This window comes from Channa argus, chromosome 4 (genome assembly GCF_033026475.1).
Source record: "Channa argus isolate prfri chromosome 4, Channa argus male v1.0, whole genome shotgun sequence".
NCBI classification, from domain to species: Eukaryota; Metazoa; Chordata; class Actinopteri; order Anabantiformes; family Channidae; genus Channa; species Channa argus.
Window position 1 is genome coordinate 15,953,704 of NC_090200.1, and position 24,097 is coordinate 15,977,800.

Here is a 24,097-nt window from a genome sequence, read left to right on the forward strand (position 1 = left end):
TGTGCCAACAGAAAGTACTCCACTTCCATTTTGCATGCTATACGCTCAGTTTCTCTTTTGGCTGAGCGAGCCATACAAACACACTCTTCCTCATCATACTGAAAACAACGGATTTAAAATTGACAAGACAGTAAGGCTCCTTGTCTTTATTCTATGGAAATAGAAGGCTGATCCAACTCTTTTGGCTCCTTATGCAGTCTCTCTCATCTTTCAAGAGCAAAACACATCACACCTTTCTACATCGAGATGGCTAACATATAATACAGTGTTACTTGAGATGTCTAATGACACTGCTAATGTAAGGTTTATAACCCCTTTACACTTTACACTGTTACTTCATGCAGTTTTTATATTTTTACCATCTCATTACCATTGTATTATTTAGCTCAAGTTGCTGAATTTGTGGCTCAATGAAACATGAGCTGTGAGATTCCAACACACACTGGTATTCAAGTGCAAGAGCCAACACTAGACAGGAAGTGCAGAAGAAGATTTATTAACAAACAATATAAATAGAACTTACAGCAGGCAGGCAAAGGAAAAAAAAAACAGAAAACGCTCACTGCAGAAGGCAGGAGGAACAACTAACAATTTAGAAAACAAAATGCTCACTACAGCAGGTAGGAGGAAGTAACAAGCAGTTTGAAAAACAATAATGCTCACTACAGCATGTAGGAGAAAGTAACAAACTATTTGGTAAAACCAAAACGTTCACTAAAGAAGGTAGGAGGAACTAACAAACAATTTATAAAACAAAACTGACTGAGCAAACAAAACCGCAACTAGCTCACTATGATAACTAACTAACAAAATAAACTTCAAGACTGACTAATGCACTAGGAAGGTTTCTAAAGCTGGTGGTCCGGAAAACTAACGAGAATAGGGAAACAGAAGACATGCAGAGACACACTAGAAACAAACAGTAGGGATGGAAGTCCTTATAAACCAAAAGTAAATGGATGACGTGAAACAGAGGTGTTGATCGGTGCCGGCTGAGGAGCGGAAAGCCAAGATGGACTGGAGACAGACTGGGGTCGAACTGAGTGGTGGGAAGCCTCCGCTGGAGGGGAGCAGAACTGCAGGGAGACACACGATGAAAAAACAAAAGACACAGGAACAAATCTTAATTAAAGAAAGCAGTAAAGATTCCAGATTGTAGATGTGTTTTTAATTGTTCACAAACATAACACACAAAAAAACTTCCAGAAATCCAAGAGCAAATCTGTTCTTCAACACAATAAGGTTGCTGCATTGCCAGATTTAAATGTTTGCTTATCACTGCCTAACAACGCTGACTGAGCATATGCAGTAGCTAAGGAAGCTGTGGAACAGGAAGTATCTCACAAACACACACACAAAAGTCACATGCTGAACAGACAGAGGTTTCATTGTCCATCTAAAACCACTTTACTATGTGATGATTGATTTAATTAAGTTAATACCCAGTTGAGAGTAGAGATATTGTGTTGTTATGACCGAAATGTACTCAAAATATGAAAATGACATTTTGCAGTATTGTCAGATGTTGTCTTCTGCTTTGTTTCAAATACTTTAGCAGGTGAAGGATATTCTAACTATTCCATCTGAAAGATTTCTACACTTAGAGAAACACTGGACAGCTAGGAGGTGGAATGGATGATGCACACAAATGATGCAGACAAAACACACAGCAGACTGTGGGACAGTACGTAGAGCAGTTGTCCACCAATCCCAGGGTTGTTGGTCCAATCCTCGGCACCTCCTGTCACCTGTCAAAGTATCCTTGAGCAAGACACTGAACCCCAACTTACTTGCTCCCGGTGAGTGTAGACCAGCAGCATAGCAGCTCCCCCATCGGTGTGTGAATGTTTTTGATTGTGACTGCGAAAATGTGAATGAAGAGGACTGTAAAGTGCTCCTGGTAACAAGGAGGACGAGTGCAATTGGGCGTGCCCACACTCTGAGACCCTAAGCGGTGAAGAAGGCGATAACTGATTGACAGTGTAGCAACAGTGAGAGAGTAACAGCACGGAGGGAAGAATAAGATTCCTTGTGCCACGGATACCGTTGGTGTTCACCTTAATCCTGTAGGCAGCTCTGCAGTTAAGTGTGCCACAGTACACTGGTTCAGCAAAACACGCCATTGATGCCTATATGACCAATATGAACTTCACAGCTAAGAGAGTAAAGAATTTATCTTGTGTAATCTCTCTCTCTCTCTCTCTCTCTCTCTCTCTCTCTCTATATATATATATATATATATATATATATAAATACATATATATATATATAAATATATATATATATATATATATATATATATAAAATAAAAATTAAATATGGCCTCCTCATTCATTTTATATTGGATGGCCAAAACAACCACCACTTAATATAATGCACTCTAGTAAATCTCCAACCCCCCAAAACCTCAATGATAAACAGAGAGTAGAATTATCACTTTTAGGACAGTTTCAACTTAAAAACTGAGAAATGTGTATCTATATATACATACACAAGGAGAATATTACAGCAGGAAGCAGACATAACAGCAAAGAGGGCTGAGTCATATTAATCACTTTATTGAATGGTTTCCACATAATAATTATTATCAGTTTAAGCTATTCTAATTATTTTTTGTCAAATATGATGTTTTCATGACCGAAATCATTAAACCAAAACTAAAAAAGACACAATATAATTGGATTCATTCACGTATTTATTCCCTTGTAAACTTTTAAATAAAAACAATCCGGATTTTATCTTTCAGAAGCAGGAGACGGCTAAACAAAAGTGAACTCTTTTGAACCTAAAACGGGATGCACTGCACAATGCAGCAGGAATGCTCACAAAGCTGGATGTAACAAGATTATACAACCAATTCTGAAACAGGTGTTTTTAACATTAGGACGTTGACCATGGCGCGTAACTTGTGTTACTTGTGTGCTTCGTGTGCTGTCAGTCTGGGAGATACACTGCTGTCGAGGACCTGCTCGTGCACCGTGTTCATTCATGTACAGTAGGCTACATTCAATCCGTGAACGCGCGTTTCTTATTCTGGGAGACTTACGTCATCGCACCGCCCGGGGTGCTGCAGGAACTTGCAACCAAAGAAGCCCACAGCAGGCTGCTGTTCATGTATTGTTGCATGGAGGGAGGAATTAAGTTCAACTGGACCATCCCTTTGGGTTGGCTACAAGTTATTATTAGTTATTATTACTTGAAATTAGTATGAAAAATATTACAAATTAAGAAACAATGCCGAATATAAATACAAATAAATTAGAATGACATAAAATCTGAAATGCCTATAAAAATGAGTCGGACGTATGCTATTTCAAGCCCCACGTAAGAATACGAGGAAGTTAATAGAAATGCCATTATCAACATTACTGCAAAGTCCTGCAACAAATTCCTGCAGGATAAAAAAGTGTAGGAATGATACTGGTTTAATGTGCTTCAGCGCAATTTTAAAAACAAGCTAAATGCAAACATTCCATGAAACGAAAAGAAAGAAACGGGAGCTCCAGTAGGTAGCTTTGCCTGTGCAGTTCGTTATCTGTGGGGGCGGACCACAACAGGCGCGCACAGCACGACGCGCGTATCAGTGCCGGCGCGTCGCAAATAACCTCATTCTGCATACTGACCGTTGTTTGGAAGGTCTTCGATTCTACTGCCGGTTTGCACTGGCGATACCAACACAAGTGTGATTCACAGCTTAAGTACAGCCATGGCTGCGCTGTCGGGAGGAGAGATGTGCATCAAATACCTGATGTTTGCCTTCAACCTAGTGTTCTGGGTGAGTTTCGAGCGAGCAAACGCATTGTTCCTACAGACAAATCACAAATTTGCTCAGTGTTCGATGTTTGTGTGTGAGCTTTGCGTGGTGTGTGAGCACGTTACTATTGAATGAAATCATACGGAGTCCCAGTTGCAGAATCGTGCCGAGCACTCACATGCAGCCTGGGTTACTTGTCACAGTCAGTCGAGGTGTCTCTCAAATGATTTTTGGCTCTGGTCAACACTCAACACAAAGTGTCCCAATGCTTGTGGGTACTGAGCAGGCTAGAAGAATAATCCCCAGTGGCCAAGTGACCCAGTTCCACCGTGCAGACAAGACTGTGGAGTTTGCGCGCACGGCATTTTAATAATTGCAATGGGGGAAGGGAAGGGGCTTGTTGTGGTGGGGAATCTGACTGATATAATAATAATTAAGACTTCTGCTCCGTCACGTGATGTGTTATGCGCATGTCAAGGAGACAACCTGTGTGTTTGGGTGAATAATTCCTAGATATCCCATTTAGGCAGTTTGTGTCCCACTAAGCCAGCAGGGTGTGTCTCCCGTTTGTTTGTAATCTGTTTGTGGTTTCAGATAGATGTCTGCCCTTCTATGAGCGTTCCCAATGTGTGCAGCTATACATAGAACTAAGGGTAACCATTACCACTGTGTGTGTGTGTGAGAGTAAGCGTGGGAAAGGGGAAAATTATCCAAAAAACAAAACAATATTGGAATAAGTTATATTTGCACTAAATCATTTATACAAAAGGCATACATGTTTCAGTGCTATTGCATACACATCCGCAAAAGTTGCCTAAAAAGGTAATTGTTTCTTAATCAACCTCTGTTACAAAAGTAGTTTTTCCCCATTTGAGTAAGATTAAGCAGGATATGACAAACTCTGGTCTTGTTCTGTTCAAATCAAATGACACACTTATCACAGTTCAGTCTTAAAACAACATTGTCCATAGGCAGCTTTTGTGTCTTTCAAATATAATATCTTCTGGGAGTGTATATGGGAAGTAGTAATTCAAAATTAGCATATTAACTGTAGTCACACAAGATTCAGAAAGTGGAGCATTAAATATGCTGCCAAGCAGGTATTTGAGAAAAGGTTTTAGGGCAGCATGTCTGAACAGAGCCTGACGCTGCCACCTCCTAAGTCACGAAATCCTGTAGTCCAGCATAAACTGCATATATGCAGTATATTTTGTTTCATTTTAAGAAAATGAAACAAAATACGTTGACTGAACATGGGCGAGAATCCACATTTCATAAATGAGATAATACGGCAGCAAGATCAGTTTCTTAAATAACACAATCTTGACACTCCCTGTGTGGTCATGTGGCTGTGTGAAGGTGTGGTTATGGAAAAAAAAGGCTCCATTAACATACAGTTTCTGTTAACCTGACACCATTCTGCTTTTACTTCACCCTGGGAAGAAGTTAATTATTAAACACAGACAGTGGTGCAGTGTGTAGACTGAATCAGCATGGCTACTAAGAGATTAAGGACTGCCAAGCGTGTCATGTTTGCCTCCAACTGTATCTTCTGGGTAGGTGTACTTTTTATGGCTATAGCACATGAGAAAGAGAGCAAGGGAGTAGAAGCTTTGTCTTCTGTTTAATCTTTGTCAGTTACTCTAATCTAACCATTGTATCCACATAAAGAACATTTTTAAAAGTTTATAGAACATAATGTATCACCTGAAAAATTTGAAAAAATAACACATTTGATTTGTTTTTTTTAAATGTAAACTAAAAAGTCAGTTAAACAGATTTCTCTTATACATCTTGCATTGACAGTTAGAATTTAAAATACAAACGTTTTTATTATTTTGTGCGTATGCTAATATATATGATGACTGAGAACAGACCAGTGTTACGCAATATAATAAGATGCATAATGACATACACAGCTACTTGCTATTGGATTCACATTATGCATAATGATCATCAATGATAAAAAATCATCTTATCATGACCATTCTATGTGTGGCTTAAACAGCTGCAGAGTTAGGATCATATTGGCAAGAAGCTTCACGCCTGCTTAAGTTGTCTCTGTGCAATCAGTTAACTGATACAAAAAAAAAACTGTATATTAGAAGCAACACAGTAAAAAACATTGCGATACAAGAGATATTAAATGTCTTCAATAACCCTAAGCAAGGACAGCTGCCATAAAATAGCACTTTTTTAAAGACCATGACCTAGATGACTGAGAATATCTGTAGGTGAATAAATTTACCTCTAGGCAATTAAAAAATACAATTAAATAAATACATCTCACAAAAAATATATATATATATATATATATATATATATATATATATATATATATATATATATATATATATAAAACAAATCGAAACAAAGACACATTCTATAAAACAGATTAGCATTAAAGTTTGTTTGTCTATACTGAATAGGCCAATAAGTGCCAGTTTATGCACATAACAAAATATTGCGCCACACCCAGATTCACTTTTATAGTGTAAAGTACAAACAATTATGCATTTTTGATCACGTGCTATGTAAATAGAAAACTGAAAATAGACCCGTGTTGCACAATATGATAACATACATCCAAAATAACAAATATTATGTGTTATCATACACAGCTGTGTGTAGGTAGCTCTTCCCTGGCCTTGTTTTCTGAGTAGAGCAGGGGTTCTCACACTCCGCATGCAGGCACAATCACCTATACAAATACACATACGCCTACAACAAAAACACCATTGTTGTGTATTAAACAACAGCAGTATTAAGATTCTACTGGATGGTAGTTACTTCTCTGTTTGTTGTCTGTTATTTGTCTTTCCCAATTTAATCTTAATAAGAGTTCGGTAGCTGAATATAACCTTTTATTTGGTTTGTATAAAATGTGATACTGCATCGGAAATAAACTGTGATGTGTAATTGGTAATTACACTATAATATAAACTCATAAAGCCAGAACAACTCTACATACAAAAGCTGGAGAAGGATTCCAGATGGGGTCTGTCAAATCAGATTTGAAATGACATCTGGAAACAGCTAAGAACATTTTTGACAGCACCTGATATAGAGAATGTGGACGTCTAAACCTTCACTGACCGTACTTTCTCACAATACACAATACATTTAGTGCTGTATATGTAAGTGAACTACTGTATCTGAAATGTGTTTGTGTCTTAGCTTGCAGGCACTGCTGTTTTGGCTATAGGCCTGTGGCTACGATTCGACCCAAAGACCAAAGGCCTGTTTGAGGGTTCAGACTCTCCGTATGTGTTTTACACAGGTAAGACACTGCAGGACCTTGAGCACCAAAGGAGCAAAATGTATTTCTTCTTGTTCTTCTGCTTTAGTTTTTTGAAGATGCAACTGACCATCTTAGTTAACGTAAATGATTGTAGGGGTGTGGGAACTTGACTTATATATGTTTTATGCATACATTAAGTTACATTTTTCTTCATATCAGTTAATATTGATATTCATACCAGTATAATCCAAGTTTTTCTTTATTTAAGGATGCTGACAAACCCTTCTGTACTAAAGCAGTTTGTTTCTGTTCAAGAGAAAAAATTCCAGCAAACTCAAGGGACATTTAGATATTAAATTTTTAAAAAATAGTACTTGAAAAACTCTGTGTGAAAAGAATTTTGTCTCTGATTTCATTTGTTGCTGAACCAAGTCCAACAGACAGACACTTGTTTTTTTCAGAAATAACCCCTGGTATTCTAAAGTATGAGTGTGGCCTTCCCCCACTGTTTGTACACTCATTTGCAATGCTAATGTAAACAGAACATATGCAACTATTACAAGTTTTTATCATGGAGAGAATTTACTGACTTGATATACCATAGAACTATATGATACAACACGACACAGCCCGTGTAGTAATAAATGACTCTTAACCTTCATGTCTGTTCTAACACCTACGATTCCTGCATGCTACAGAAGCTGCCTGTGACAAACTGTGTGCTTGTTTGTGTGTGTAGGTGTATATATCCTAATAGGAGCTGGAGCACTGATGATGGTGGTGGGTTTTCTGGGATGTTGTGGAGCCATCCAGGAGTCCCCCTGCATGCTTGGACTGGTTTGCACAATCTTTTTGTTCATTCAGCTCTCCATTTTTTTTCTGCCGAGCTTCTGTTTACATACATTAACTAAATTCAAAATTTATAAAAACAACAGTTTTTTTGTTTCTCTAAATGTAACTCTTGTCTGGTGATCTCCCTCAGCCACATTTAGGCTTGTTGTACCATTTAACCAAATATAGATTGTAGAGAGACCTCAGGCTTACTAGGCAACATATATATCCGTCTATGTGTTGTTTACCGAACAGTGTCATGGCCTCAGAAGTATCTGGAGTTCCCCATTGCCCCCCCTGTGTGACTCTAATCTCTTTGTACTAAATCTCTCAGGAGGAGGAGCCTATGTAAACAGAGTTTAGCTATTCTCAGATTACCTTATGTGTTCACACATGCACATAAGCAAATAAGTGAAATTGTATCTTGTTTTTGTGCAGTTTTTCTTCTTCCTGCTTATCATATTTGCCATTGAGGTCGCAGCTGGAATCTGGGGATTTTCGAACCAAAGCAAGGTAACAATGTTTGAAGCAATGCAGTTTTTTTGTTTGTTTGTTTGTTTGTTTAGTTTTTACACAGACACGTACATAAGAAGCAGAAAGAAAGTGCACAAAGTAGAATGTTTAAAAATTCAAACCAAAAACAATTTTCAGAAGTGCTGTCTGGGGACAACTTCTTTAATTGCAGATGCATTTTGGATGAGAGATGAAATGTGTAAAACAAAATCAAGCAAGTCCTGCTGGCACTAAATTGTTACTTTACTTTTGGAAATACCTTGACCTGGATGACAGAACATCTTCACAAGGTCAAGCCAAAAACTAAAACAAATTAGCCATCTGTGCAATAAATTACAAATTTACAACTAATGGTTTGGAAAATGAGGATGTTATGAAACATGGTTCTGTACAGATTTAAAATGAAGAAATGTTAAGTGTTTGTTGTAGAGATTTACATGACATTTTATTCTGGTTTTCCGCTGTGTTGCAGGTCGTGGATGACATTACAACATTTTACATGCAGACTTACAACAACTACAAAACAACAGAGGATGAGCGTCTCAAAGAAACATTGCGGGTGATTCAAAATGGGGTGAGCCATTTCTGCTTGATTTCCACTTCCTTCTAATTCCAACTGTTTGGACTTGACTTAGGGTGTTATGTAGTTTGGCTTCAAAGGTATTTTCTAGCTCATAATCACTATAGTATGTATATCCATAATGCTTATTTGTTTAATGCTCAGCTTTATTCCCAATACTGAAAACTTCCTGTGCACCACAAAAAAACAAAAATAAACACTTGAAGCTGAGACATTTGTTATCACTCATAGCTTGAATGGCTTCTCCCTAACTTTCATTGTTGTTGCTTTGAATAAAAGCATCTTCCCAATGGAAATGGAAATGTCATTTTTATTCTAACTAGAAACTGAACTTTTTGAAAAATAGCTTATTCACTTTTCTTTTGAGATGAGAAGACTGATACCAATCTCTCATATCTAAACATTTGTGAGTTAAAAACTCGAAACAAGAGGAAACAAAAACACACAGACCTGCCCATCTAAAGCTTATTGTTTATTAATAAGCTTTAGTATATTTCTTATTTATTGTTTTTTGTAGAAAAATATGTTTATTGTTGCATAGTAAAAAATATTTTGTCTTAGGTGTATTTTTTTGCTGCAACTTTCTTGATGAATAGTTTAACATACAGTATATGTACATCCAGTCACCTAATTCTGTTCATCATCTCCACTGCCAGCCAAACCTAAACCACTGTTGAAGTATTTTTTTAACAAGAATACTTGTAAGAAATGTGTATTTTCCTTCTGCAACTCATCATGTTATCTAAAGGTATGATTGTGTATGTTTGCAGCTGAACTGTTGTGGTCCAACTGGAAGTGTAGTAGAAAAGGCCAAAGACACCTGTCCCCGGGGAGAGCCACTTGAGGAGCTTATTACTAAGGTACAACTACTCAGTATGTTTGTATAGACAAGATGACAACACTTCTAGGTTGTTATTTACTTTAATTAGGACAGAGAAAATAGAAAGGATATTTAAGATGAGTCATAGAACTAAAAACTGTGATCTGCCATTCATCTGCTCTGTGAGAGGGGAAATATCTGTATGTCAAATCTATAATGATGGTCTGTGATGTGTCAAAAGTTTATCAGTCTCTCCTTTGCAGACTAATTTCCTCAGCCGCTTGTGTTACTATGGCAACAGTGCTTCACTGAAGCCTGCATGCTCTGTCAGTTATGTGTGGCACACATCACGATCGGCCTAGGTTTGAAGAAAGCTGAAGGGAATCGTGCTTTTCTGTTGCAGAGCTGTCCTGATGCCATTGATGAGGTCTTTGACTCCAAGCTACACATTATAGGAGGAGTGGGGATTGCCATTGGGATTGTTATGGTAGGTTTGTGACCTGTCTAACTGTACCTCATCAAATATGTCAACGTCTGCTAAATGGAAGAGGAACCCATAGGCAGACATGAGCTAAGGCAAAAAAATAATGCACACCTCCATCTCTTACAGATGTTCGGAATGATCTTTAGCATGCTGCTGTGCTGTGCCATCAGGAAGTCTCGCGAGGTGGTGTGACACCCAGTATCACATAAGGAAATACTTGTTATTGTTGCATGATGTCATTTTTAGAGTCACTCGACTCTCCACTGCCAACAGAAACACTGCTTGTTAAAGGGTGGAAACTTAAGAAAGGCTGGGTACATCCTTTGTCAGTTGTAACGGACACTTAGGCCCACCTTCTGGACTGGATAAATGCAATCTGGTTATTAGCCCCAACTATAGAATGGATGTCATCTGTGCTTCAGTGGCAATGTAATACAGAGATGTATAATTTTGTGGTCATTTGATTGAAATTAGTGTTTGTGAACTCCTAACTATCTAAACAAAAGATCATATCATTGTACTGATTAAATTTCTATATCTATCACTGGGGTGAATTATAGTTCTGGCACCTAGTAGTAGTCCAGGGCCAAAAAAGGGCAACCACCACTGTAGCACAATACAGAATTCAAACGAAAATCTGCAATTCCAACTGAATGCTGAGCTGTGAACTGCCATGAATGTGGTTTTTCCCTGCTTGGCATTAGAGTAGCATCTCAGTTTCTTTAATGTAGTTTCGGCTTTATGTGTTTCTTTCTATCCCCATCTCCTAATTTCTTTGTTTAAAATGCCTTTTTTCTTTCTTTCTTTTTTTTTTTTTTACATTTTCTAAATTGTCTTTGTTTTATGTGTAAATGATTTCTAATTTTAGATGTCTGATTATGTGTTTTATAACGTCCTTTTCATTTTACAGAAATTGGATTTGATTTATAGCTTATGCACTGTTGTTTCACAGGGACAATATTGAGAGCCAAATAAAACAAAATGTACAAAATCAGCTCTGAGTTTTAAAATATGGTATGCAATCACTCACAGAGTACATACATTGCAAGAGTTAAATTATGAGCTATTTTTGTTGGGACTATTCTCAGTGGGCCACTAAGTAAAGTTCATTAACAGCATAGAAAAACCTCCACTCCATCAAAATTACTCTGCTTGGTGATTAAGATTAAGCTGTTAACAAGGGCATTCAAGGAACATCACGGCATGGATGACTTGATAGAAATTGAAACAATTGTCAGCTTATTTTCCATGTAAGAGGTGGTAAAAACATTTTAATTCTTCCCTAGTTTCTCCTCTTTGACATTTGTTACCATTGAGTGTGAGTCATGGAAAGCTTGAAACAAACCCCAAAATAGTCTTTTGTTTCTGAGATACCCCATTATTTTATAGAAATGTTGTCTCCAAACTAGATGACAGTGATCACAGCAAACAATCTAGATTTATTTATGGTAGAGAGTCCAGTCAATCTCTAATGACTCACTATTTCCCCTAAAAGATGTGAAAATATACTTAGTGTGTGATTACAGAACAAGGAAGTACACACTGATTTGCTTGTTGACAGCCAGATGTTGCCCTTCGCACGATCCACCCCCACTACGGAGATAACACTGATTATAAAAAGTGTGTTAATTTGAAGAAGTATGTTGCTCTGAGATAAGGAAGAGAAATTCTGAAAAATAAAAAGAACCATAACGAGCCCCACAGTTACAAATTCACATTACTTCAACACGGAGTAGTGAACGACTAAATTATTTGATAAGTGCACATTCTGTAATGTACAGAGATTAACAACCAAGTCAACTTTCCAAATGTTGTTGCCAAATTTAGCCTCGGTTTAGGACCACATTAAACAATATTTCTATGATATATTTCTGAATATTTCTAAGTAATTGACTATTTCTACATGAGGTTAAAATACTTCCCAAAAAAATGCTAAATAAAAGAAAAATACTTTGGTCATTAAAAAAAATACAACATCAGTCATGCATAAAGTACAGCTTTCCTCCAACTTATGAGAGACACTTAAGCTATGACATAAAATATAGTTTTCATCTTGGATACAATATATCAGATCTTCTCTGAAATGTTTGCTAGTCCGTCTGTTTGCGTAAGGCAGTGTGTGAATGCAACACCATGTCCACCCGGAGAAGACCTGTGACACACTGCAGAACAGCCAGTAACAGCTGGTATTTGCAGGAGACAGATTCAAGGCCGAAGTCCAACATAAAAACTTTTGATGATATGTCAGCCTTTTTACAACAATGCACCCTTCTTGTCTGTTTATTATCCTCTAGAGAATGATCATTGCAACCAATCTTGTGTTCTTGATTGTATACAGGACTGGGAAAAGAGTGAGAATGATTCTGAACAAAACTCAGGATCCTGGTTTGAATCTGTAGGAAATGTCGTGGACTGTGGGAGTAAATCATCTGGGGCACACTAAACAGAGCTTTTGCTAAGAGCCGGGAAACAGTAGGGATACCCATATTTGTGCTGTCAGAAGCTGACAAACGGTTGCCATGTTGAAGTAGGGCATGGTGTAAGAGAATCTCAAATGTCCCACCAGCAGGCAAAACACAGCCTGGCTCCGAAATATACTCCTGGAATGTGGGTGTGCTGGAAGCGACGCCTTTAAATGGCTGCAAAGTAATTTTTGATGCTCTAATTGCAGTTGTCCCTATAGGCTGCATTGATGTAAGCAGCATGTGAATGGCATCTCGAAACGCACATGCATACTGGTCAGTCTGCCCTTCCCCGGGGCCACAAATGACCAGACTACAGGGTTTGACCATGGCCATTTTCTCTGAATCATGGAAAGCCACATGGACATATCTGTGGAAGACAAAGAGTTCAAAGGTTGATTTCAATGAAAAAAAAAATGAAAATCAGATAAGGAAAGCTCCAATAATGTATACAGGCATCTGAAATTCTATCACAACATATCCATACCTATTGGCTCCCAGCAGTACTGGTCGGCAAAAGCTCAGAGTAGCAACATGCCTTGGTTCAATCATGGAGCAGTCAGAGACAGGTATAGTGCCAGCTAGCTGGGTGAAGAGAGACAGCTCATCTTCACTAACACACTCCACGACACATATATCTGCTTGTGTGGCTAAAGCTAGGGCAGCAGCTGACTGTTTCACACCAGACAGAAGCACAGAGACACCCAAACGATGCAGATTTGCAATAATGCATTCTAGTGATCTTTCTGACCAGGCAGTAAACTGCACAATGCTTTTCTTCTTTGTTGAATTTTCCTCCATTTCTTGCTCTCCACATCCCAACTCAAGCGCATGTCCTGCACCTAGCAACTGTGACTGCAGGTACCCAGTTAAAACCACAGCTTTAACTGGGAGGCGGTGAGTCTGAGGGCAAGGCGTAGCAAAGTCTCTGTGGATGACCTGCCCCTCAATCAAACGTGAACAAGTGATAGGATAGCCTGATAGAAGTGTATGCAGAGCAGAGAAGTTTTCATTTACAAACTGAAGTGATGAGGTAGACAAATAATTTTTAATCTTCCAGTTTGTGAGGAGCTCACAGGTCAGGTTGCTTGTGAAGCTACAGTGTGTGTAACCAACACGTGTATGATAGAACGATGCCAGCAACTTTTGAACGTGGTTGTTTGTGAGAGCTGGTGATGGTGGTTTTGCAGTAAAATCCTCCCAGGAGACACGATATCCATAAGGGACCACTCCCATATTGATGACATCATCCAGCTCTTTAAAGGCAAATGCCAGCAGTTCATCAGCCAAGTGCCTAGCAGTGGCAGCTTCTGCTGCTTCCCTGGAGTTATAAGTGTGAGACATATTAGGCTCCTTGCAGGCAGTTGTGTGAATCATTCGCAGTAATGATGCTAGGAGTAGGATAAAGGTCTTAGATCCATCCCCTGTTACAGTGCTATGCTTCCAGACACACTCCAAGACCATTCTAAAATGAAAACAACATAAATAAATCACAAAAAAATTAAACTAGGTTGAGTATCATAGTGAAGTCAAGGTGGCTGTGTTACCTGGCCAGTGGATTCTCAAGACGTAGTGCTGTGAGAATACGTATCCCGCTTCGGCTCAACATCGCCTCTGCAGTGTCTCGGGTGAACAGTACCTGTCCTCCCCCTGGGCCAAAGCTTCGGAGGATGACTGATTCAAGTACACATACTGTTTGCAGCACTTGTTTAACATGAAGAGGCTTCCTCTGTAATGCCCCAAAATCCTGAAAGACATACATGCTCAGATTTAAAAGGTGCAAGTTTTTTTTGTTTGTTTTACAAACAACAAATGAAGAATTTGATATTTAAAACTGCCCCAACTTTGGCCCAAACCATTTCAATGCAGTTTTTTAAGTGCTGTGGTACTGTATAGTTTGTTCACCATGACTTGAGGGAAACTCTGGGTTGCTGAAAGGTGTTCTTCAGAAATCCTTAGGGATATTATTGTATTTTATTGTCTCCTTTCTCCTGTGGGCTCTGACATATTTAATTTCTACATTCTTACAGTTCATATCAAAGTGCAAATACTTTTTTAGTTTGTTAACTAACGGACTAAATTTGATTTACATGTAACCTTTAGGTGCTGCAGAACATTTAAACTTGTTTTAACAGCATTTCAGTTTAAATTCACACACTGAAACATAATAATTTGGCTGTTCATCTACTTCTTTCACGTTGTCATTCTGGGGTATTGTTTGTAGAATTTTGAGGAAAATAATGAATTCTATCTATTTTGAAATAAGACTGTAACATAACAAAATGTGGAAAAAGTTAAGTGCTGGAATACTTTCTGGATGCTTGGTATATAACATTTTACACTCACTTTTAAACTTGATGAATTTCATTTGTACCATCAGCTTTACATTATTAGTAGGTGAGACTGATATTACAATCACAGATCCAATATAAACTTGTGTGTTATTTCATTATTTCCAATGTCGGCTGCCATAGATATTTTTTCCTATTAGATTTGAGTTGAAAAATTAGACTTTTGATTTGGGCATTTTATCATCTACATAGGAAACTCAAGACTGCTAAACAATTAAAGGCTGAACAAACTGTTGATATTGTTCATTTTCACCTTCAGAATTTTGCCAAACAAACCTGAACTAGACTTGGACACGTGTGTTAATACCAGCATCGAAAACTGAACTGAAGTGGCAGCTTTGATCGTATTTCACATTGGAAGAGTGAATCATCTTACAGGTTTTAACAAATTTATGTCTTTATAATTTGAAATATTCTGCAATACGTTTTTAGTTGTGTTCGTGTAATTTTACACATATACTTCTGTGTTGTTGTTTTTTTTTAATCAACTTCAATGTCAGGTAGCGTTACACAAACGCTAGCTATCATCTATTAGCTAGGCAGTTAGCTAAACTAACCTATTGTACTGAACACGTATACACTTCAAATGAACTTGGCCTGTTATAAAACACAGATTTGTTTAAGCGAGAGGTTCCCATGCTGTCGGGGGGGGGGGGGGGGGGGGGGGGAGGCACAAAATACTATTATTTTAGAAAACTCACCATCCGCCCAACAGGAAAGCTTTCCTCCGTATCATGGAGACCACGCTTCTTCTTTGGTTTATTTTGTAAATGAGAGACGACTATCGCCACCTAGCGCGTGCAGTTATGAACTGTCTCCACCAAACACATCGTGACATTCTTTATATTACAAATATAGAACTCGTAGAACTTATTTTTTTCCTCTGTACATGCGTGGTGAATATCTGCTTAATATGTGCTGATTTAGGTTTTACTACGATCAATCTGTCTGTGAGGATCAGATGTCTTCCACTGACATGCCTTCACGGTCCGTGCATGAAGTGCAATTGATAATTCATGTGTAACATGTGTATCAGATAGCGGCGTTTCCCGCTGTGTTTAGTTGTGCTAAGTCGGACTGACACACATGTCCTTCTCCACACACCTGGTCCAGCAAGAACAACAAAGACTGGCTGACAACTACTAGCTGACCAGCTCTGAGATTGTCCAGAATGTAAACTAAGCTTCAGTGTATGACACGAATATTAAGGGAACATCTGACACTGACATACACTTGCAGTTGGACACTCTACAACCAAGAAACACCGACATATAGGCAGAGAGATTTATAAATCCGAATAGATTTTGTGCAGATTATTTATTGTTCATCTGGCTGTTAGCTTGTGCCATTCGCATTTAACCTATAGTTTCTGTTTTGTCTGACATGTCTCTAATATGTTTACCAGGTGGAGGTGAGACAGGAGTCATCCTTCAGATACAAGTGAGATGGCACTTGTTTTCTGTTTTCTCCTTTGGAGAAGAAAATTACCAATTTTCTTTTCCAAAAGAAAAGTTGCAACACAAAAATGAACACTATAATTCATATTATAGGAAGATTTTATTAAAGGGGTGCTGTATCAAACTGCATTAGTTTAGGTGTACCTAATAAATTGGGAAATAATATACTGTGTTGCTCCAATGTAGCTCTAGTATTTAAAATTTTCTTCTTCAAAGGAGAAAAAAGTAGCTTTTGTACCTCCTTTATGTTTAAACGAGAACTTTGTCTTTCTGTTGCTGGATTTTAGAAAAAACTATTAGACATGACAGAAAATAAATTAAGGCAGAAGTGAGCATCACAATTTTATCTCTTTGGTGTAAAGGAGCAGAAAAATTGTCCTCTGGGTTGACACAACATACTGTACTAGAAATCATTATGATAGAGTTTTGTTTACATGTAAGAAAATGAATAAATTCATAAAGTGGCAGATCAAGTCTTTTTTTTTTCATGGTATTTATGCACTGCACCAAAATGTTTTTGTGGTGTTCTGAACATTGAAAAGCCTTTAGCTTTTCTGAAATCATTAATTAATGTGATCACAAAAAATGCAGTAATACTTTACAAAAAAACATTTCCGTGGTCTAAGACCTTCCAAGTATGTTTCCAGGCCATCCTATCATCAGTGTTATAATTCTGTGTAAGTAAAGTCCCTTCTTTTGATTAACGCAATGTATATTAACTGCTGACATAACCTCTGAATATAACATTAATTTCAGGTATAAATACAAATTTTTTTACTACTAAGCAGAAAAACACAAAGTTGCTTAGAGGAATTAACATTGGGAGTTTTAGACTTTAGCTATCAAAACTGGAAAGGCAGATGTACTTCTTTGTGTATCATGCTAAACTACTGATCTTCCAAAAAAAAACCCTCTAACATAACATAAACATAAAGCAAAGGCAACCTGAGAAAAAACAAAATACAGGTTTTAAATGAGCAGTGTATTTATTAAAACAAAGCAGTTGAACTTCAGAATGTTAATTTAACTCCTTTTGAGCCTTTCTGAGCTTCACTTTGATGCTTCAGATCATTATCTTGCAGCTTCAACACACAATGCCTGATGTTCCCCTTCAGGATTCTCTGATAGGGAGCAAAATTAATATTTAAAATTAATTTAAACCTCCTGGGTATTTGACATATATATCCTATCACGAGACATGTATAAAGATGACTAATAATAACAGGGAAATGTTGTACCTCATAGTATGTTCACATTAAGCTGTAGATGTCTTCATTCCCAAATGTTAGGAAGAACTCATCACTGACAACCTGTGATTTGTTTCATTATAGTCTGTAGCTCTTTGTCCCTCAATAGGATGATAAAGCATCATCAGTTTCTGTGCACTGTTAAAACTGATACAATTCTGGGAAGATTGTATTGTAACTGTTAATGTGACCTGTTGACAACAATAAATTAAATAAATAATTCGTTTATGTATTGGTCAAATTTGTAATGAGTTTGCAAAGTGAGTTAATATTTTCCATGAAGTGGTAAAATGTCTTAGTTTCAACATCCCATATGTTGTTTATGTTTTATTGTGAAAAAGATTTGGGTTGATGAAATTTGCAAATCACTGCATTCTGCTTTTATTTACTTTTTGCAAACGGTCCCAACTTTTTTTGAATTGGGTTATAGTAAAATACGTCTGTTTCACTATTTACTAGCTTTTCTTCAAGATAAATAAATACTAAATACATAAAAAAGTGTATTTTTTAATATAGCCAAAAAGTCTGATTCCTGGCATGTCACTTGATCATGGCCATTAGACAGCTTGCCTGAAGACTGTTTTACAAATATAATAAAACAACATACTTTAATGGGTGATAATGTCAACTGACCTAAAATGTTTGTCCTAACCAAAAAAAAAAAAAAATCCATGTGTATAAGTACAATATAAATCACTTCTCTGCCCATCCACCCACTCCATCTCTTTCTCTTTTTATGTACTGTATCTCTGGTAACTCAAGGTGAATGGGGTGGGGCTGGAACTTGATCTCTTTGTTACTGCAGAAACCACATCCCAAGTTTCTAAATTAGGCAACATCATCTATACATAGACAATATGAGACAGTTCCGCAGATACTGCCAGATGTACAGATGCGCACACACACACACACACACACGCGCGCGGAGATGTCCACTCTGAATGTAAATGTCCTCTTGTGCTGAACTCTCATTATGCTAACAAGCCTTTAAAAAGCCATGTCACTACACAAATGAATATGCATCAGTGGTCCAGTGAGGTTGACCTGTAGTGATGAGACAGAGGTCGCTAGAGGTGACTCCCATGAGACCTGAATGGACACAGAAGAACACATTCAGAGGAGCATTTAAAATACACACACTCACAAACAAACACAAACAGAAAAGCAACACATCCAACCCCATCATGTCCCTCTCGCTCTCTCTCCTTCTCTCTCTCTCTCTCTCTCTCTCTCTCTCTCTGGATCCAGCTTATATACACTTGGACCCCTATTCTTGATGTCTCGGAGCTGGTGAGGCAAAAACAACAGGGTAAAACAATAACAACTACTTCAGTTTGCCGCCACCTCTTTGTTTCAGTGATTTTTTTCTCCTTCTCCACCTCTGTGTAAGGAAAAGGAGTACCTGTGAGTCTGAACACGTCTGCTGGAACAACTGAATGGTATGACCCTGGTTCTGTTTTACTTCTTTGTTCATCAGTCAAAACTATATTGATTTCTTTCTTTCTTAATTGTACTAAGTAACAAATGATGTGTGTGATGGCGAAAATATGGCAAAAACATTAATTAAGTCCCTGCAGGTCATTCTGTACTAGATACAGTCAGCTACAGCAGCACAGGGAAACTCCTGTTTCAATTATGTTCTACTGCCTTCACTTAATGATTATAGATTTCTTTGATGTCACGCTACAAACAAGGCTTTTCTTTTCTAACAGGCTCTTATACTTGACATTTTGAATATAAAGTCTTTTATCTTTCACTTATGTTATATTTTATATACTGCAATTCATCTGAAACCTTGCTAAATCTGATTTTAAAAAAAGTTTTACCTGCACTAACAACCAAAGTCTGGGAACCATATGGTGCAAATGCATATGGTGAGTCATTCATTACAACACTGCAGCAACAACAAAAGACAGACAATTTATACATTTTCTAAAAAAACTCATATTGTATTAGTCCTTTACAAATCAGTCTTATATCAGTGAATCAGTGAAATAATCATTAAGACTTACAGGACATCACACCACTGCTTAAAACATAATTAGTTTCAGAGAAATATAATTAGGATATACCTCAACTTTTTCTGTTTGCTCCTGCAATTGTTGGTGTATCAGTGGTGGCTTCTGTTTAAGCCCTTATCTTTTTAGACAAAGCTGGTTAATAATCCAGAATAGCCTGCTGCTTAAATCCTAGATATTCATTACCTGTGCTGTCTGCAACATAGAAAACACATCAAAATATTTTTCCACTTGGAAGTGTCGGCAGTGGGGCATTTTTCCCATCCACTTTCTTAGTCTGCACTGAACATGACCTTGGTACATAACTCTCACTTCTAGCAGCTCACGGAGGTACAACAGAGGTCCACTCATGATCGTTCAGTTTTGCTTCTCCTTTTTCTCTCCTCTTTTCCTCTCCCCTCCATGTCAGCAAGTTTGGTAGAGACAGCAGCTTGCATATCCTGTGTTCAAGTGTTAGTGCAAGAGCAGCAGAAACAGGAGATGTCATTTGACACTGATGGTCATATACAGCAGTGTCTACAAGCACATGATTGCTTCAAAAAATCAAGATTAATAGCTTTTATGACACTCTGTTCTGGTGCGAATGTGCATGTGTTTAGGTATTTGCACTTTTAGTGGCCTTTACAGATGTGCCAATTTTTTGATAACATATGCAATAAATGCTCCTTTTCTGTTTCACGACCAGTTAAATTCTTGACCCCGTCGATCATCAAATAATGACTGGAAACAACCGAGTTGCCCTGAGCACCCCAGCTAACCAACCCCACTTGCCAAATGTAACAACCACCCCAAACCAAAAACATCCAGGAGATAACAGCCTGAACAAGTTCATGAGTGAACTGCACAGCATCCACTGTGAGTTAGACCCCCACTATTATATAATGTTCTTATCCATGGATCCTTGGTCGGTTTTCCCATCTGCTCTGTACTGTATTCATTTTAGGGCTACAGAATGGAAGAGGTCAAAAAAGTTGTGAAAAATACCTAAGACTACATTGAGCAGGTTATGTTTAAAAAAACGAGTACAGGACAGTCATCTCCCTTTTGGCAGTGCCTCATTTTGCACTACTGGCTTGCACTGCATTTTCCAATGATTCAATTAAATTTATAGGAAATGTTTTTAAAAACTTAGTTCAAGTGAATGACTAAAGTATGATGTATATAAATTGTAAATAATGGATGTGCTTTATGTGGATCTACAGTGCCATCGTGGGCTATTGCCGCTGTATGTATCGCAAGTTTGTGTTTGGTGTTGTCATGTGCTATGTGTGTGTGGAAGAAGTGTCTGAACAAGAAGGACAAGGATAAAGAAACGGACAAAAAAAAGATGAATGAGAAGAGCAAGGGAGCATATGACACTGAAATGGATGGAGGTTACACAGAGGTAGGCTACACACAGTCTCCCCTTGCTGATGTATTGTCCTTGCAATGTATCATAGTTGTGACATCCAGGTCACCCAGGACTAGTAAAACTGTCAGTGTGTGTTAAGACTAATGGATGTTTTACACATTGCTCAAACTGTGGTGGAGGTTGAGATAAGTTGTTTTGGAGTATCTTCAAGAATGCGAGCTACATTTACACATTCTAATGTGTCCTTGAAACAACAAAGAAACGTTAGATGGAAACATTATCTTTGTTTAATAGCCTCTTGCTATGTAATGCTATACAATATAGTGCAGGAACAAAGCACAAATATCCAGTCTCTAAGTCGTGAGACAGAAGGTTTTCATTGATTACTTGTTAAGCTGTATTTTTTTTGCTGCATGTGATATGTGTGTGTGCAGATGATGAAAGATGAAGGCAACAAAGAAACAGAGCTGTCAGATAATGAGCCCAAGGAGGAGGAGAAGCTGGGCAGACTACATTTCACATTAGATTACAACTTCACAGAAAATACGGTGAAATTGTTATTCATAATGACATGATTTTGCCCACCATCTGCCAAGTATAAAATGTTGTTTTAATACTCGTTATTATCAATTGGCCAAACTCTCATTTCTGTTTTCTTTGCTATAAAACTTTAGCTGGTAGTGGGCATCTTGCAGGCTGCAGAGCTTCCTGCCATGGATGTGGGAGGTAGTTCTGACCCTTATGTTAAACTCTATCTGCTCCCCGACAAAAAGAAAAAGTTTGAAACAAAGGTCCATAGAAAGACCCTTGAACCCACCTTCAATGAGACATTTACATTTAAGGTAATTTTTAACTCCAGTGGTACAACATAAATGTACCACCATTTGGTGGGATCACTATCAGTACGTGGCAGATAATGTTTGAAATTACTGCTGCTGACATGAGTTATTTTAAATAGGTACCATACACTGAACTTGGCGGGAAGACACTGGTGATGACTGTATACGACTTTGACCGTTTCTCAAAGCACGATGCCATAGGAGTTGTGAAGATACCAATGAGTAGTGCGGACTTCAGCCAGTCTCTGCAGGAGTGGAGAGATCTCCAGAGGGCAGAGAAAGAGGAGGTGGGAGCACACTGTGAGAGAAAGAAAACGTTTGGGTGGGGGGGAAGCACGAATTAAATCGGAAAAACAATTCCTATTTTAAAGTTTTCCAAAACAGATATTGAATCAACTTTAATTCCAAATATTGCATGATGCCTTTCTTTGTGCTTAGGGGGAATTGTTTTTTAAAGTGTTTCTTTGGTTTAAGCAAAATTAAAAAGTTATCATTTTACATCTTTATACTTTTACATCTTTACACCTATAAAATCTAAACTTTATTTCAAAGCCAAAAAAATTACCTCAAGGCCTCTTATCTGCAGCATCCTACAATTTTAAGATAATCTTCGCCTTTATTTAACATTTATTCATGAAGCCATCCTATTTAGTTGTTGGACCGTTCCACTATCACATACTCACTTCTTCTTCTCTCACCTATTTTCTTATAGAATGAGCGGCTTGGAGACATATGTTTGTCCTTGAGGTACGTGCCTACTGCAGGGAAGCTGACAGTGGTGATTCTGGAGGCCAAAAACCTTAAAAAAATGGATGTGGGTGGATTATCGGGTGAGTCAAGAAACAAGGAAATCTCAATTCACTTAGTGGCTAAGTTCTAGCATCACGTACTGCAGATTTGTCAGTATTTGTCAGACAACTCCAGTGCCACAACAAAACATAAAAATCACTTTAAACTATATGTTGCAGTGCTTTTTTATAGTATGGCTATGTGCATACTTATTAATCTGTTAGCTCTGGTTGAGCCCTTTTTTAGCATTGTGTCCACTTTAAAGCGGTTTCTATTTAGGGAAAGTACCAGGAGCTACTATAACGTACTGTATGTTGTGTTTCACTGATGGAGAAACAGCAGCAGTACTAGGCTGTTGGTGTGTTACTCCAACATAAAACCCCATCTGTTCTCTCTATCAGACCCTTATGTGAAGATCCACTTGATGCAGAATGGGAAAAGACTTAAGAAAAAGAAAACAACAATAAAGAAGAACACTTTGAACCCCTACTATAATGAGTCCTTCAGCTTCGAAGTGCCATGTGAACATATAGAGGTACACATGTATGTGCCTGATTGCACTTGCATGCAAATGCAATCAATCAGAGATTACCTTTGTATATGTGTATTTATATTTACAGAAGGTGCAGATAGCGGTGACTGTGTTGGACTATGATAAGATTGGGAAGAATGATGCCATCGGTAAGGTGTTGCTGGGTGGTAACAGTACTGGAACTGAGCAACGCCACTGGGCGGACATGCTGGCAAACCCTCGGCGACCAATAGCCCAGTGGCATAGCCTCCAACCAGAGGATGAAGTCAACGTGCTCATTTCCAACAAGAAATGAACCCTTAGCCCCATTAGGTTATCAAACCTTGAAGCTTTTACCTCAGTTTCTTCTCATTTTTGTTCTTACTTCTTTCCTAATTCCCCTTAAAAACCTTTAAGCTACTTAACTGAGTAATAATATCCTGTTTTACCTTTGACACTATCTGAGTCACTGTTGCAGACTTTAAGCTTTCTTACTTATGTAGTTTCCTCTCCCATATTATAAACAAAGGTGTATCACTGTATAAAATGCCAATTAAACCCAGTGACTTTTTTAATCCTCTGTTTTCCATTATCTCTTCTCTGCTATTCAACACGCACACTACACTTGATATAGACATGATTAACCTGCAGAGGGAGACAATCTGAAGGATAAGGAAAAAAAAGCTTTCACTGCTGCCTCTTTCTGGATGAATTATTTCATGTTAAAACATCTTTTGAATGATAGTTATGTACCCTAAATAGTCATTATATCCGCTTGGAAAACAATGGTAACACACCTATTCTGGTGTAGAAAGGAAGCCTAGAATTAAATGTCTTGACATCATAATT

At 37.9% G+C, this 24,097-nt stretch overlaps 3 protein-coding genes across 5 annotated transcripts; 2 read left to right on the top strand and 1 right to left on the bottom strand.

Annotated features, from left to right (window-relative positions):
• The first annotated feature begins 3,586 nt into the window (after positions 1–3,586).
• On the top strand, positions 3,587–11,217 carry cd9a (CD9 molecule a). Of its 2 annotated transcripts, none has more exons than XM_067502149.1 (8): positions 3,587–3,775; positions 6,932–7,034; positions 7,735–7,832; positions 8,265–8,339; positions 8,812–8,913; positions 9,690–9,779; positions 10,143–10,226; positions 10,350–11,217. In XM_067502149.1, exons 1-8 carry the CDS (start codon positions 3,707–3,709, stop codon positions 10,413–10,415), a joined length of 687 nt encoding a protein of 228 aa, XP_067358250.1. In that variant the 5' UTR covers positions 3,587–3,706; the 3' UTR covers positions 10,416–11,217. The 2 variants fall into 2 exon arrangements, with proteins under 2 accessions (XP_067358250.1, XP_067358251.1); XM_067502150.1 differs by lacking the exon at positions 3,587–3,775 and adding an exon at positions 5,153–5,310.
• On the bottom strand, positions 10,349–15,811 carry bbs10 (Bardet-Biedl syndrome 10). Its single transcript, XM_067502148.1, has 4 exons — positions 15,738–15,811; positions 14,233–14,432; positions 13,173–14,150; positions 10,349–13,055 (listed from the first exon to the last, which is right to left on the bottom strand). Exons 1-4 carry the CDS (start codon positions 15,738–15,740, stop codon positions 12,314–12,316), a joined length of 1,923 nt encoding a protein of 640 aa, XP_067358249.1. The 5' UTR covers positions 15,741–15,811; the 3' UTR covers positions 10,349–12,313.
• Positions 15,812–19,016: 3,205 nt separating this feature from the next.
• syt1b (synaptotagmin Ib) lies at positions 19,017–23,853 on the top strand. 2 transcript variants are annotated; one of them, XM_067501721.1, is made up of 9 exons: positions 19,017–19,179; positions 20,444–20,613; positions 20,961–21,142; positions 21,544–21,657; positions 21,784–21,951; positions 22,068–22,235; positions 22,661–22,778; positions 23,139–23,272; positions 23,358–23,853. In XM_067501721.1, the coding sequence occupies exons 2-9, from the start codon at positions 20,475–20,477 to the stop codon at positions 23,562–23,564; spliced, it is 1,230 nt and encodes a 409-aa protein (XP_067357822.1). In that variant the 5' UTR covers positions 19,017–19,179; positions 20,444–20,474; the 3' UTR covers positions 23,565–23,853. The 2 variants fall into 2 exon arrangements, with proteins under 2 accessions (XP_067357822.1, XP_067357823.1); XM_067501722.1 differs by lacking the exon at positions 20,444–20,613.
• Positions 23,854–24,097: the final 244 nt, after the last annotated feature.

Bases quoted from the DNA above. Each gene is read 5' to 3' on its own strand.
- bbs10 (XM_067502148.1), bottom strand. The intron at 14,151-14,232 runs GTAACACAGCCA...TTTTCATTTTAG, and splicing joins CTTGAGAATCCACTGGCCAG to AATGGTCTTGGAGTGTGTCT. The intron at 13,056-13,172 runs GTATGGATATGT...TGTCTTCCACAG, and splicing joins GTACTGCTGGGAGCCAATAG to ATATGTCCATGTGGCTTTCC.
- syt1b (XM_067501721.1), top strand. From the start codon at position 20,475: ATGACTGGAAACAACCGAGTTGCCCTGAGCACCCCAGCTAACCAACCC. The intron at 21,658-21,783 runs GTGAAATTGTTA...ATAAAACTTTAG, and splicing joins ACAACTTCACAGAAAATACG to CTGGTAGTGGGCATCTTGCA. The intron at 23,273-23,357 runs GTACACATGTAT...TTATATTTACAG, and splicing joins TGCCATGTGAACATATAGAG to AAGGTGCAGATAGCGGTGAC.
- cd9a (XM_067502149.1), top strand. From the start codon at position 3,707: ATGGCTGCGCTGTCGGGAGGAGAGATGTGCATCAAATACCTGATGTTT. The intron at 8,914-9,689 runs GTGAGCCATTTC...GTATGTTTGCAG, and splicing joins TGCGGGTGATTCAAAATGGG to CTGAACTGTTGTGGTCCAAC. The intron at 9,780-10,142 runs GTACAACTACTC...TTTCTGTTGCAG, and splicing joins TTGAGGAGCTTATTACTAAG to AGCTGTCCTGATGCCATTGA.